General features: G+C 39.5%; 2 protein-coding genes across 2 annotated transcripts; both read left to right on the forward strand.

Moving 5' to 3' along the window:
• Positions 1 to 402: 402 nt before the first annotated feature.
• On the forward strand, positions 403 to 7237 carry LOC149025954 (kinesin-like protein KIN-14Q). The gene is made up of 17 exons (XM_089146172.1): positions 403 to 636; positions 737 to 817; positions 1004 to 1614; positions 1930 to 2098; positions 2233 to 2300; positions 2392 to 2608; positions 2686 to 2762; positions 2846 to 2945; positions 3038 to 3145; positions 3232 to 3408; positions 3619 to 3904; positions 4001 to 4162; positions 4419 to 4634; positions 4740 to 4777; positions 5178 to 5341; positions 5464 to 5589; positions 6204 to 7237. The coding sequence occupies exons 1-17, from the start codon at positions 567 to 569 to the stop codon at positions 7062 to 7064; spliced, it is 3531 nt and encodes a 1176-aa protein (XP_089002298.1). The 5' UTR covers positions 403 to 566; the 3' UTR covers positions 7065 to 7237.
• Positions 7238 to 8209: 972 nt separating this feature from the next.
• Positions 8210 to 12560, forward strand: LOC149025955 (pentatricopeptide repeat-containing protein At3g12770-like). Its single transcript, XM_089146173.1, has 2 exons — positions 8210 to 8628; positions 9273 to 12560. Exon 2 carries the CDS (start codon positions 9390 to 9392, stop codon positions 11604 to 11606), a length of 2217 nt encoding a protein of 738 aa, XP_089002299.1. The 5' UTR covers positions 8210 to 8628; positions 9273 to 9389; the 3' UTR covers positions 11607 to 12560.
• The last annotated feature ends 424 nt before the right edge of the window (positions 12561 to 12984 follow it).

The raw sequence follows: 12984 nt of genomic DNA on the forward strand, positions 1-12984 counted from the left end.
CAAAGTTTAGAAAGAAAAATTTGTAAGTATTTAGTAGGATATCAAATATTTTCTACCAAAAATCGGATGTCAAAATGGTTTGGTATCAAATATTTTCTACCAAAAAAAGATGTCAAAGCAGCTTCATTTGGAACAAGGGTTGTTGGGCTCTATACATGGGCCTCGCCTGATTAGGTTGATGCAGTTAGACTTCGATAAATAACTTAACCCAGTCTCAAGTAGGCCGATATGTGAGCTATGGGAGCCCACGGGCCTTGACACCTTTTGACACTTTTATGGGCTAAGATAAGAAAGTGAGGCCCGTTGTAAAATTGGACCGGTTGAAAATTCAAATTTCAAAACCAACCGTTAGAAGACTAAACCATAACAGTCAAACAATTGCAAGCAACATGAATGTTTTACCTTTTTCACACGAAATCAACGGGCACTTCCAAGGAAAGAATTAGGCTGTCTCTTCGATTCATCCCTTGAATTAGTTCTCTGTCGTTACCTCTTTCTCTCCCTCCCAAAACATTTGAATCGTACCTTTTCTTTTTCCACTTTTGTTAATCACACTCCTTTTATCCATGGAAGATGGTCAATGGAAAGATCCAATTCTCCTAACTGACGTTTCTCAGCTGGAACAGATTTCTAACTGTAAGTCATCTGGGGCTTTGTCTCTAATCTTCATTTGATTTCGACTAAGTTCTACGTGATTCCTCATCTCAGATCTTTGGTTGTCTATTACGTTTCTCAGCTAACATTTATCGGCAAGAAGGGAGCTTTGACACTGCAAACATGGCAGATCCTGATGATTCTCATCCTGACACTATTGACGGTAATGTATTTGGATTTTTCCCTAATCCATAAGCCTAACTGTATTGCAAATTTTTCTAGTCGAAAATGGGGCAAAAGGCGAAATTATGCATTTTTCTTTCAATATCCTCAGCTTCGAGAGCTCCGAATTTTATGATCTTCTGTCTGAGTTTTGGGGAGATTTGTTTAATCATGGTCATGTTTCCAGGTCGCTCGATACTGGGTTTTTCAGCAACATCCCCAGATTTGGTAGTCTGTGCTGGTTCACCTGATATATCTTGCAATGGATGCGAAGACACCCCAGAATATCTGAAGGAAGTAAATGAAAGAAACCGTTTCGCGTCCTTGGAGCTATCTCTAGAGGAAGGCATCGCTGATCTAGAAACTAGAGAAAACTCTGAATCCCAAACTAGCAACATACCAGTTTTTTCTCCACAGGAGCAAACTTCTAGTGTAGACCTGGTTCCTGAGGTTTCCTTCGAGATATTTATGAAGTCGACCACCGGAAACAAGTGTCCAGAGACTAACCTTCCGGTTCTAAGCATAAATGCTGGAGGAGATGCTGTAACTTCTGATGGTTTCAGTTTCCTAGAGGACATGTTTTTCACTGGTGGCGAGACTATCAGAACAGACGCAGTAATTGAAGATGCCAACGAATGCCTAGCACTTTATCAAAGCTCTCGGTGTGGCAATTTCACTTACAGAGTTCAGGACTTGGAGCCTGGAAATTACTTTGTTGATTTGCATCTAGCAGAGATCATACTTACTGATGGCCCTCGAGGGATGAGACTTTTTGATGTCTTTATACAGGAGGAGAAGGTGAGGATTCTTCCTTTTCTTCTAAAATTTGTCCTTGATCCTAGTGCATTAATATGAAGAACCATAGGTCGTGCTCAAGCTCCAGCTACTTGGGCTAGTGGACCACAGGAGAAGTTACAACAGTCTAAATTCAGCATCTCAATACAGCTAATTCAGTTTCCTCGAATGAACAGGACTAGAATCTCTTGTATATCACCTTCCTTATGAGTTCCATTGTAGGGCAACCTTCCTGTTATTGTTGTTGTGACCAGTTGTAATTGCAGCATAGTTGTGAAGATATTATTTTTCATTAACGTAGAGTCAATTCTCTTGCAGGTAGTTTCTGAAATTGACATATATGCTCAGGTGGGCCCAAATAAGGCTCTGGTTTTGTCTGACTTAAAAGCTACTGTCCATGGAAAAGAAGGTCTATCCATCAGATTTGAAGGAGTAACAGGAAATCCCATTGTGTGTGGACTTTCCATAAGTAGAGATTCTTTGGCAGGTCAGTTGAAAGTCACGGAATTCCTCTAGATTTAAACTTCTCTAGAGTGATATCAGAATAATTTTTCCTTCTGTTATTGAATGATACTCACTTCAAACCAAAACTTGACTAACTCAACCTACACTTCTTTTTAGGCTCAAGGGAGATGAAGTTTTTCGAAGAGAAAGATTCATCTCAAACAGGAGATAATAAAGCACTGGAAGTAATATTTGAAATCCAGATTCTGTTTTTAACAATATTCTTGTATAGCTTAAGAAATCCTGATTTTCTTACATCATATATATCCTCTACAGGATAGTAATGTCTTCAAAAGTAACATTAATGAAAAGAACTCAGAGCTGCAGAGAATATTGGAGTCACAGTGTAAAGAATTAGCAGAAACCAAAAAAGCATTGGAAGAAATGAAAAAGGAAAATGAAATGAAAACTAAAGAATGCCATGAAGCTTGGATGTCTCTTCATGAGCTCCAGGATGAGCTCATGCGCAAGTCCATGCATGTTGGGTCTTTAGGTATGAAATCTTTCACAAAGTATTCCTTAATTTAGTTTCTTCAGCACAATCTCTTGTTGATGGATCTCTTTTCACAGCTTTTGCAATTGAGGGACAAGTGAAGGAAAAGGGTCGATGTTTCTCATCCCTTAGAGACCTGACTAGAAAACTTAAGGTATTGTGAGTCCAACTCCTGCTTCTGAAGTCTACTCTCTCTAGATCAAAAGAAATTATTAATTAGTTTGGAAAATTGAGCAGATTCTGAAAATGGAGCACATTACATTGTCAGAAGAAGCATTAGCATATAAGAAATGCCTTACTGACATGACCCAAATCACCAATATCATTCAGTCTAAAAGTACGTCAATACCCACATCTCATTATATCTCAATCCGTTATAATTTTTTCTTGCACATATTTATGTATAACCTTATTCTTCTTTTTCAATAGTGAACCAGCATGTTGACATGGAAAAAGAGTTGGCTGAGGTCAAGCTTAAATTCATTGAAGGTGCAAAGGAACGAAAAGAGCTTTATAACAAAATTCAAGAACTGAAAGGTCTGAAAAAATTGTGGTTCAGATTTCAGGATTTGACAAGGGAACAAGAAGAATTATTAATGCTGTAGTCCTTTTCTATTTGGCAGGGAACATAAGAGTTTTTTGCAGGTGTAGACCTCTGAACAATGAAGAAATTGCCGGAGGAGCTATGATAGCTTTTGATTTTGAATCTGCCAAAGATGGAGAGCTTACTGTCAAGGGGAATGGAGCATCCAAGAAGATTTTCAAGTTTGATTCTATTTTTACGCCACATGCAAACCAAGGTAATTGATTGATCAAATTGAAATTTCTTTGCTTAGTATGTAGAATGTATCCAGTAGGCTTATTGGATGATTTATATCTAGATTCATTTGACTGACTATCATGGAATTCTAATGGCAACTACCTCAGATGTTCTTCTCATTTTGTTAATTGTTTCTTTTTCTTTTCTACAAATGGTCTAAACTTGCTTTTTCTATGTGACACTTGAATAGCTGAAGTGTTTGAGGAAACAGCCCCCTTGGCCACTTCAGTTTTAGATGGATACAATGTCTGTATATTTGCGTATGGGCAGACAGGAAGTGGCAAGACATTCACAATGGAGGGGACAGAAGATTCACGGGGAGTCAACTACAGGACCCTTGAAGAGCTATTTCGTATTATCAAGGATCGACGAGGACTTTTCCAATATGAAATTTCTGTTAGTGTGTTAGAAGTGTATAATGAGCAGATAAGAGATTTGTTGGCCCCAGGGTCTCAACCTGGTGTCACCGTAAAGAGGTAATTTGAAAAACTTATCTATTCTCTAAAGAAATATTCTTAACATATATGAAAACTAACTGTAGCCCCTTATCTGCTTACACACAATTATTGTAGGCTTGAAATAAGGCAGGTTTCAGAAGGAATTCACCATGTTCCAGGACTCGTTGAATCCCACGTAAACAACATGAATGAGGTGTGGGAAGTTCTACAGATGGGCAGCAGCGCTAGGGCTGTCGGCTCAACTAATGCAAATGAACACAGTAGCCGATCCCACTGGTTCGTCTTCCTCCTTTCTGCCACAGAAATAATGCTGTAATCATTACTTGCTATGGCAGCTAGATGTAGTTGTTTAACATAGATATGAGATAGATGACAGCTATGGCAATATCGCTTGCAAGGACAGCGTTCCCCATATAGATCCTACAATCCCCAATTAAAGAAAAATGTGTTGCTCTTACTGTCTATTTTTTTCGCTTAGTTATGGTGCAACCATTTGAGATATGATATTGACAAGTGTGGTGATCTGGTACAGCATTCATTGTGTGATGGTGAAGGGGAAAAACTTGATAAATGGGGAATGCACAAGAAGCAAATTATGGCTGGTTGACCTGGCTGGAAGTGAGAGAATAGCGAAGACGGATGTTCAAGGAGAACGCTTGAAGGAAACACAAAACATCAACAGATCTCTTTCTGCACTTGGTGATGTTATATCTGCCCTTGCAACCAAAAGTCCTCATATTCCATTCAGGTTCTGAAACCACCGTTTGGCCTACATGGTAATTCTTAGTGTTGAAATTGCTTTATTGATCACTCACTATTGACACTTCAAACTGTCCTTCAAAATTTTGTGTAGGAATTCTAAGCTTACACACTTGCTTCAAGATTCATTAGGTACGTTCCCCATTTTATCTTGCAAAAGCTGAGTTTAGGGTGGGAAACTGAGGAAAACTACCTTCATTTAGCTTATACAACAAGGAGATTTCCCATTTATGTGAACAACTATATATGATGATTATCATAATCAAAATCATTGCATCCTTGTGGACAGTCAATTAAAAGTGGAAGGAAATGTCATAGTTATCTTATCTGCACTGTGTCTGGCCGAGTTTATCTAGTATACATTTACAAAGAGGAATCTCTGTCTGCTTCAAGATCCTCCTTTTCCCCCCTTATATTGCCACTTGGTATTTTATTTTTATTTATGTCTGCTTCCCTAGCAGGCGAAAAAGTAGAATACTGCTCTGGAACCATCTCTCTCAAACATATCTGATTTCTAAAATTATATCCGCAGGTGGAGATTCAAAGACACTGATGTTTGTACAGATCAGCCCCAAGGAGAATGACCTGAGTGAAACTTTATGCTCACTGAACTTTGCAAGTAGAGTGAGAGGAATAGAGCTTGGTCCAATCAAGAAGCAATTAGACAGCAGTGAGCTTGTGAAATACAAACAGATGGTAAAAAAATTTCCATTTCAAGTAAAATACTCCCACAGTATAAGAGTCGCTATAGATTACATACTGATCAATCCCTTTTGATTCATTTGATTCTGTCCTTAACGTCCGTTGCCTTCTTTTAGGTCGAGAAGACCAAGCAAGATATAAAGAGCAAAGAAGTTTTGATAAAGAAAATGGAAGAGACAGTTTATAGTCTGGACCTGAAGGTGAAGGCAAGAGATCTTAGTAATAAGAACCTACAAGACAAGGTATCTCCAGATTTTTTTTTTCTCTTTACAAGCTGGCTAAGAAAAATTTAAATAATAGGATGCAAATTTTTGTCTGTCTTGCTAATTGAATTAGTATTCCAGCCAGTATTTAGTTGATTAAGACAATAATTTAAAATCCATTTTTTCTCTCTTTGCCTTTACTTGGTATTGTAAGTGATTCTCGCTGCCTTCACTTTAAAATTTTAAATTTCTTCTAGGAATATGTTTTGCTAGTGTTTCAGACTGCTAACCTACAAAATGTAGCCAGCATTCTATTGCCAAACTTGGACTTCAGTTATGCCTTAACTTTTGCATGTAGTGGTTTATGAAATTTCTTTGATGAGGCTAATTTGCCTTTATGATCAACTATGGCTTTGAAAGTTTGGAATTTGACTATTTATCATATCTTGTCTTCTTGATATGTAATTTGATTTTATGTTGCTTAAAAATATGAAAGTAAAAGAAGTTCTTTCTGTTGTATCCTTTCTGCCATCTAATGCTAACCTCAGACTAATCAATGTAGAAGAAGCTGAAAAAAAAGAAAAAGAATCTTGGTTGTCTGTTAGGGGGGAGGTATTCAAAATACTCACATTCCATGCTAATTCTTTGAACAGGTGAAAGAGTTGGAATCACAACTTCTTATAGAGAGGAAACTAGCAAGGCAGCATGTGGACACAAAAATTGCAGAACAGCAGCAGCAGCAGTTGCAACAACTGGAAGAGCAACAAACTGCATGTACAAAACCTCTACAACCAACACGAGTGTTTGGGAACCAGAAGATTGCCAATGAACCCGCTAGTTCATTGGGTAAAGATGTCATGAATCTTGTTAGACCACTCACAGATAACAACTTCAAACCTGCAACATCCCCTCCTACAACTGATACATTTTTCAGGTACAGCAACCCCTCCGAGAAGGAAAACAGACCTGATATTTCTGAACAACCACCACTAATTCAGAAAAGGAGCGGTAGAGCTTCCATCTGCACTACTACACGCCGGATTCCACTTGTACCAGCTTCTAGACGTAACTCACTAATTCCATTACCTTCGACACCAAGCATGCCCACACTAGCATCACCATTGTTACCTATGCTACCTCCTCAAACTGACCCCATCAAAGAAGATGCAGAAGAAAGTGAAGGTAGCTTGCCAGATCAGACACCACACATTCTCAAAGGACAGAAAAGTGGGGGTTCTAAGAAGGTGAATAGCATATTGAGAAGAAGCCTTCAAAAGAAGATACAAATAAGATCCCCATTGCAGCCACGAAGGGTGGGAGCAAATGGAGTGATGGAGAAAGTGCGTGTATCAATTGGTAGTAGTAGGGGGAGGATGGCACCAAGAGGGCCAGTCAGTAATGCCACCAGGACAACAAAGGAATTACAACAGAAGCAGAGCCAACAAGAAAAGGAGAAGGGTTGGAATGTTGGCACCGGTGGTGCTAAGTGGGGGGTGGGTAGGCTCCCCTTGTAACCCGAATGTTTTATACTTCTGCAGCGATTGGGCTGATTTACCTCAAAGATAAGTGTCATCCAATTTCGCTTCTACTTCTTTTGGTAGATTCCAGATTGTTGATGTAAATTCTTAATTGTAGCCATTCAAGTGTGCATTAAGATCTTCCAATGTGTACTAACTCTTTTTTCCTTTTTCTCCTCTACCCTGTTCTGTTCTATATCTAAACAAGCTTAACAACCCCTCCCCCGGGGCGCACCCTGAACCCAGCAAACAAAAGGAAAAAATATTCTAATTTTGGGTAGGAATTGAACATACATTTAACTAATTACATACTCAAATTATGGCATAAAAAATGGAGGATCTTCCGCTTATGATATTGATGAAGATATCAAGGTTGACAAATGATGGTAATCATTAGTCCATCATTACCCGGCCATACTTAGTTGACTGTAATTCTCTGCATGTTCACACATTAGTTTATTCATTCTTCTGGGAAAGACAGCATGACAAATGATAGCAGAAATAATGTTGAAGTTCTTGTCTTGAGGATACTTTGTTCAAGATTTCTACGAGCAGAGAGTTGTTCAGCAGTTGGTCTATCAGCCATGCAAACATCTTTATTTCAATTTCAGGTTGGTCTTCATAGGGTGTCTGTCTCACAATGTAATGGTTATTGCAGCTTGGTCTTCATAGGGTGTCTCTCTCAAAATGTAATGGTTATTGCTATCTGTAACAGGCTCTCTTACACTAACCATTCATGGGCTTTCCCTTGCTTACGGACCTGTGTCTTTCTGTCATCCTAGCAAGTATCCAAGTCCTATAATTTAAAGGCTTCTAATAGTATCAATGGGACTCAAGAGCCAACTCGTCATCTGAGAAACCTTGCACCTGTACTCCAGTCACCAAATACTATTGTTGAAGGTCATGTTCTTGTGTGACTCCTCATGAACACATTGAGGCATTTGATCGATACGCCTCATAGTAAGAAATTAAGAGTTCCAATCTCCTTAAAGCGAAGACAAAGGTAAATATTAAAAAAAGAAGAAGGTTTTTTTAGGTAAATATTAAAAATAAAAAAATAAAAAATAAAAGAAACAAAGAAAAGAAAGGTTCGTGGTTTTAAATAAGTTTTCCTGGAATGTGTATGTACAGTTCCACATCATTACTGGACTGTTTTGATTCTTCAGCTCAAACCTAGCAAACCAGCGAATCTGCGTAGTTTCTTTGTATCAATTCAAATAATTAAATAAATGAAAGAAAAAAATTAGAAATAGGGAACCCAATTCAGAGACTCTGCGCGAGGTCAATTCTGAGGAAATCCGGATCAAAGATAACATGGAAGGTGATGCACAGAAACAGTCATAATTACAAAAAAAAAACCACTAGTTCAGGGGGTTCTTCTGCTTTTCCTAGCTTGAGAAGGTTTCGAAACCCTGGCAGGTTAACTATTCGTTGATGGGTGGAGAAGAACCTAATCTTTCTCCCTCTCCTCCTCGTCATTCGTCGTCTTCTCAGCCAACCACAAAAGGAGAGGATACTCCTCGTGCACCACCACCTTCTCTGCGAATCGATCCAAGTCGAAGTAAGTTTCGGCTGCCCTAGATTATTATTATTTATTCATCTTTGTCCGGGGGCGTTTAATCTTTGTTTTGCTTAATATCAATATCTTCTGCCTCATCTATGCCTCCAGTGTTCTCCCTTAATTGCTTTCTACTAACTCTTAAGTTTCTACCTTCGTCCGGGGCTTTTCTGCTTGCATTAAGTTTTGTTATCTTTCTGGTTTCGTTCTTTTTCTTCTTGGATAAGTTTGAAAAAGTTGCTCGGCGACGGAATTTTGTTATTCTTGGAACATAAGAAGCCCTTTAGATGCAAACAAGGTTTTGTGACTTTTGTCAATGAGTCTAAACAATTGGACTCATTGCGAGAGGAATAGTGTTTAGGCTACATTTATTACCATTCTTAGATAACTTCTTGTGCCAATGAATTCAAGGGGCTCTTGGTTGTTTTCCTCAGTGGAAATGCAAACAAGCACCTCCAATATTTCTAGATTCCTGATCATTTGAATCTTATCTTTGTTTGAATTGTTTTACATTAGTATTAGAAGTTAGAAGTTAGAACACGATAAAGCATGTGACTGCAAATGACAAAGTGAGAGTACGAATCATGTGGGCCCCTACTGAGCAAAACTCCGAGCTCAAAATTGTTTTGTTTCATCTCAATTCCCAGGAAAATAAATAGTTTGGTTCGTCTCTGCATTTCGATGGGATGCTTTGTCGATTTTCTTCGATGACAATTTATAAGTAGGTGGGCGAAAGAAACCAAGCATGTAATGTGACAATTGTCATGGCCCTGAATCTTAAGGTCGCCAGAAGAATCTCCTGCTCTCGCTCTCTGCATCCACCATTTCCAACGAAACTGTCAAACTTGGCGCCTTCAAAGAACATTTGGTTTGAACTGGGGAAAAGGTTTTCTTCCTCATCTCCTTTAGCTGTGGATTTCTGGGAAGAAGAAAATTTTACTGCGGGTTTTGATGCCGACATGTACTATTCCTTCCTAGTAGATAATTCGACCCGTAAAACTCATCTATTTCAAATCCATGCCCAGCTTATCGTGTCCGGATTGCAAGAGAGTAACTTCTTAGCTACCAAATTCGTCCATGCAAGCTCAAACATGGGGGAAATTCATTATGCCCGTGATTTGTTCGACAGAGCTCCCCAACCGAATATTTTCCTGTATAACTCGATCATAAGGGGCTATTCTCGGAACAGTTTGTATGCAGATGCCCTTGATATGTATTCAAGAATGCAGTCCCAGGGGGTGAACCCAGATAGATTCACTCTACCTTATGTGCTAAAAGCTTGCAGTGGACTGTCAGACCTTGAAATGGGTTTCCGGATTCATGCCCAGTTGTTCAGATGGGGATTTGAATCGGATGTGTTTGTGCAGAATGGTCTTGTGGCATTATATGCCAAGTGTGGAGAGATCGATCGGGCAAGGATTGTGTTTGACCATTTGTGTGATAGAACAATTGTTTCTTGGACTTCGATTATTTCTGGGTATGCCCAGAACGGGCAACCTTTGGAAGCTTTGAGAATTTTTAGTAAGATGAGGCAGTTGGATGTAAAACTAGACTGGATTGCTCTTGTGAGTGTCCTTAAGGCTTACACTGATGTTGAAGACCTAGAACCAGGGAAATCTGTGCACGGTATTGTCATTAAAATGGGGCTGGAAATGGAACCGGACTTGCTTATTGCAATTACATCTATGTATGCAAAATGTGGGGAGGTAAAAGCTGCCAAATCTTTATTTGATCAAATGGATATGCCAAATGTTATTCTGTGGAATGCAATGATATCTGGGTTTGCAAAGAATGGTCATGCTGATGAAGCTGTGGAGATCTTTCGTAAGATGACCTACAAGGGCATTAAAGCAGATTCTATCACTGTACGTGCTGTGATTCTAGCCTGTGCCCAGGTGGGTTCACTTGATCTAGCTCGATGGTTGGATGAGTACATTGACAGAACTGAATTCAAGAATGATGTTTTTGTTAATACTGCTCTTATTGATATGTATGCAAAATGTGGAAGCATTGAGCTTGCTCGGAGAGTATTTGATTGCACTCCAGATAAAGATGTGGTGGTCTGGAGTGCCATGATTGTGGGATATGGCTTGCATGGTAGAGCTCACGAAGCCATTGATCTTTTCAATTTGATGAAGGATGCCAAAATGAAACCTAATGATGTAACATTTCTTGGACTCCTCTTGGCTTGCAATCATTCTGGCCTTGTGCAAGAGGGTTGGAAATACTTCTGCCAAATGCAACAGGACCATGGGATTTTGCCCCGACACCAGCACTATGCTTGTGTGGTTGATCTTCTTGGTCGTGCAGGGTATTTGGATGAGGTTTATAGGTTCATTTCAAGCATGCCTATTGAACCAGGTATCACTGTATGGGGTGCTCTCTTGAGTGCGTGCAAGATCCATCGTCATGTCTCACTGGGGGAATATGCTGCAGAGCGTGTTTTCTCATTAGACCCGTTAAATGCAGGGCACTATGTGCAGCTTTCAAATCTTTATGCTTCAGCCAGGATGTGGGATCGCGTTGCAAAGGTCCGTGTGTTGATGAGAGAGAAAGGACTGAGTAAAGATCTTGGGTATAGTATGATTGAATTCAATGGTAAGCTTCAGGTCTTCCGGGTTGGAGACAAATCGCATCCAAGATCAAAGGAGATCTATTTGGAGCTTGAGAGGCTAGAGAGGAGGCTGAAGGAGGCTGGGTTTGTTCCAGACACAGGCTCTGTCTTGCATGACTTGAACCATGAAGAAGAAATAGAATACACTCTTTGTAATCACAGTGAGAGGCTAGCCATTGCTTATGGCCTTATCAGTACCCCTCCAAGAACAACTATTAGGATAACAAAGAACCTCCGTGCATGTGTTAACTGCCATTCAGCAGCCAAGCTTATATCCAAGATCGAGGACAGAGAGATAATTATTCGAGATGCAAATAGATTTCATCACTTCAGGGATGGATTATGCTCTTGTGGAGACTATTGGTGAGAAGTTGGTTTAACCGCAAGATCATATTTTTCAGTTTCAAGCCTGACAAAACAGCTTGTAATGTTCTAATAAGAAACAGAGAACTGCTAATTGCTGTGAGGTTGAGAAAAGGTGCAATCATTCCTTTTTGTGGAAGTTAGATTGGATCATTCTGACCAGATAAAATCCTAGAGAGTAGCCGATTGATTTGACAGAGAAGCAGGGGATGGAATTTGAAGTTGTTACATCAATAATTGATAAACCATCCTAGAATGGGCATTCCTGTCTGGGTGAAAGAAGAATAAACTTAAGGAGATAATTATATTAATTTCTTCTCTCTTTTTTTTTTTTTGGGGTAGAGATATTGAATTAAACATCAAAGTGCAGGTAACAATTGAGTAGAAGAAAATTATCTTTCAAGTAAACATCCAAATGTTCTATAACACAAAAAAGTAAACATCAAAATGCAGGTATAACCTTTTGGTTTCAACACACAAGACTCTTTCCACCAAAAAGCATGGACTCTTTTCTAACCCTAATTACAATTGACAATCTAGGGATGGAAACACTCTGGATGACTCCACATTCAAGACAGTTCGCAAGCTGGAACAGATGCATCATTGTCAACCTATGGATTGAAATGCACAAAATTTCCATGCCCAATGTCATTGACCATCTAATGACTATTTGTGACTGTTCAATAGCTGAAAAATCTTGATCATCTTCAATCTCTGGCCGCAAGACTCTCTATATTCTGTTGTCTGTTGTCAGTTGAACAACCAAGTACTGGCACCACCCTAAACCACACACAAAACAGTTTGCAACCGGATCCATGTGATCCATCTTCGACCTCTGGAGTAGGATACTGCTTACTTCCACCGCTTCCTCAGAACTTGTCATAGCTTTGTCTCCATCCCCTTGCTCCTCTACAATGGAGTACAGATCTCTGATCTTCTTGGCATTAAGAGTGAAACGGTCTCCTCCTCTGTTTGGCCCCCTCTTGGGCCTCACCGACCCCCCCCCCAAACAAAGAAAAAGTAAAAGAAAAACATCCTGATTGATAAATCATCCCCTCTTCCCTCATTGACCCTCTCTCAAAGCCATCCCCAGCACCGAGGAAATCCTGTCTGCGGTTATCTTTCACAAGCCCAATCATGCGCCTGGCTTTGATGACTTTAGTATGGAGTTCTTCCTTGCCTCTTGGACCCTCATCCAGGATGACCTAATCAAACCTTACTCTCGTGATGGATATGATTGTCTTTAAAGGGGGCATGGGGAGATCCCAGGTGATTTTGATTGTTAACCTGACGCTGGTTGACTATTGTTTTATAATGTCTCACTTGTTCTTATTAAATTGACAGGAAGATTCGCAAAACGAGCAGTTTTTTAATGCAATGGC

The sequence above is a fragment of the Hakea prostrata genome, chromosome 2, assembly GCF_041222555.1.
Source record: "Hakea prostrata isolate BN-2017 chromosome 2, UWA_Hpros_2, whole genome shotgun sequence".
In the NCBI taxonomy this organism is placed as follows: Eukaryota; Viridiplantae; Streptophyta; class Magnoliopsida; order Proteales; family Proteaceae; genus Hakea; species Hakea prostrata.

Coding starts and splice junctions, on each gene's coding strand:
- LOC149025954 (XM_089146172.1), top strand. CDS start 567: ATGGAAGATGGTCAATGGAAAGATCCAATTCTCCTAACTGACGTTTCT. Junction 3,905..4,000: donor CCTGGTGTCACCGTAAAGAG/GTAATTTGAAAA, acceptor CAATTATTGTAG/GCTTGAAATAAGGCAGGTTT. Junction 5,342..5,463: donor TTGTGAAATACAAACAGATG/GTAAAAAAATTT, acceptor GCCTTCTTTTAG/GTCGAGAAGACCAAGCAAGA.
- LOC149025955 (XM_089146173.1), top strand. CDS start 9,390: ATGGCCCTGAATCTTAAGGTCGCCAGAAGAATCTCCTGCTCTCGCTCT.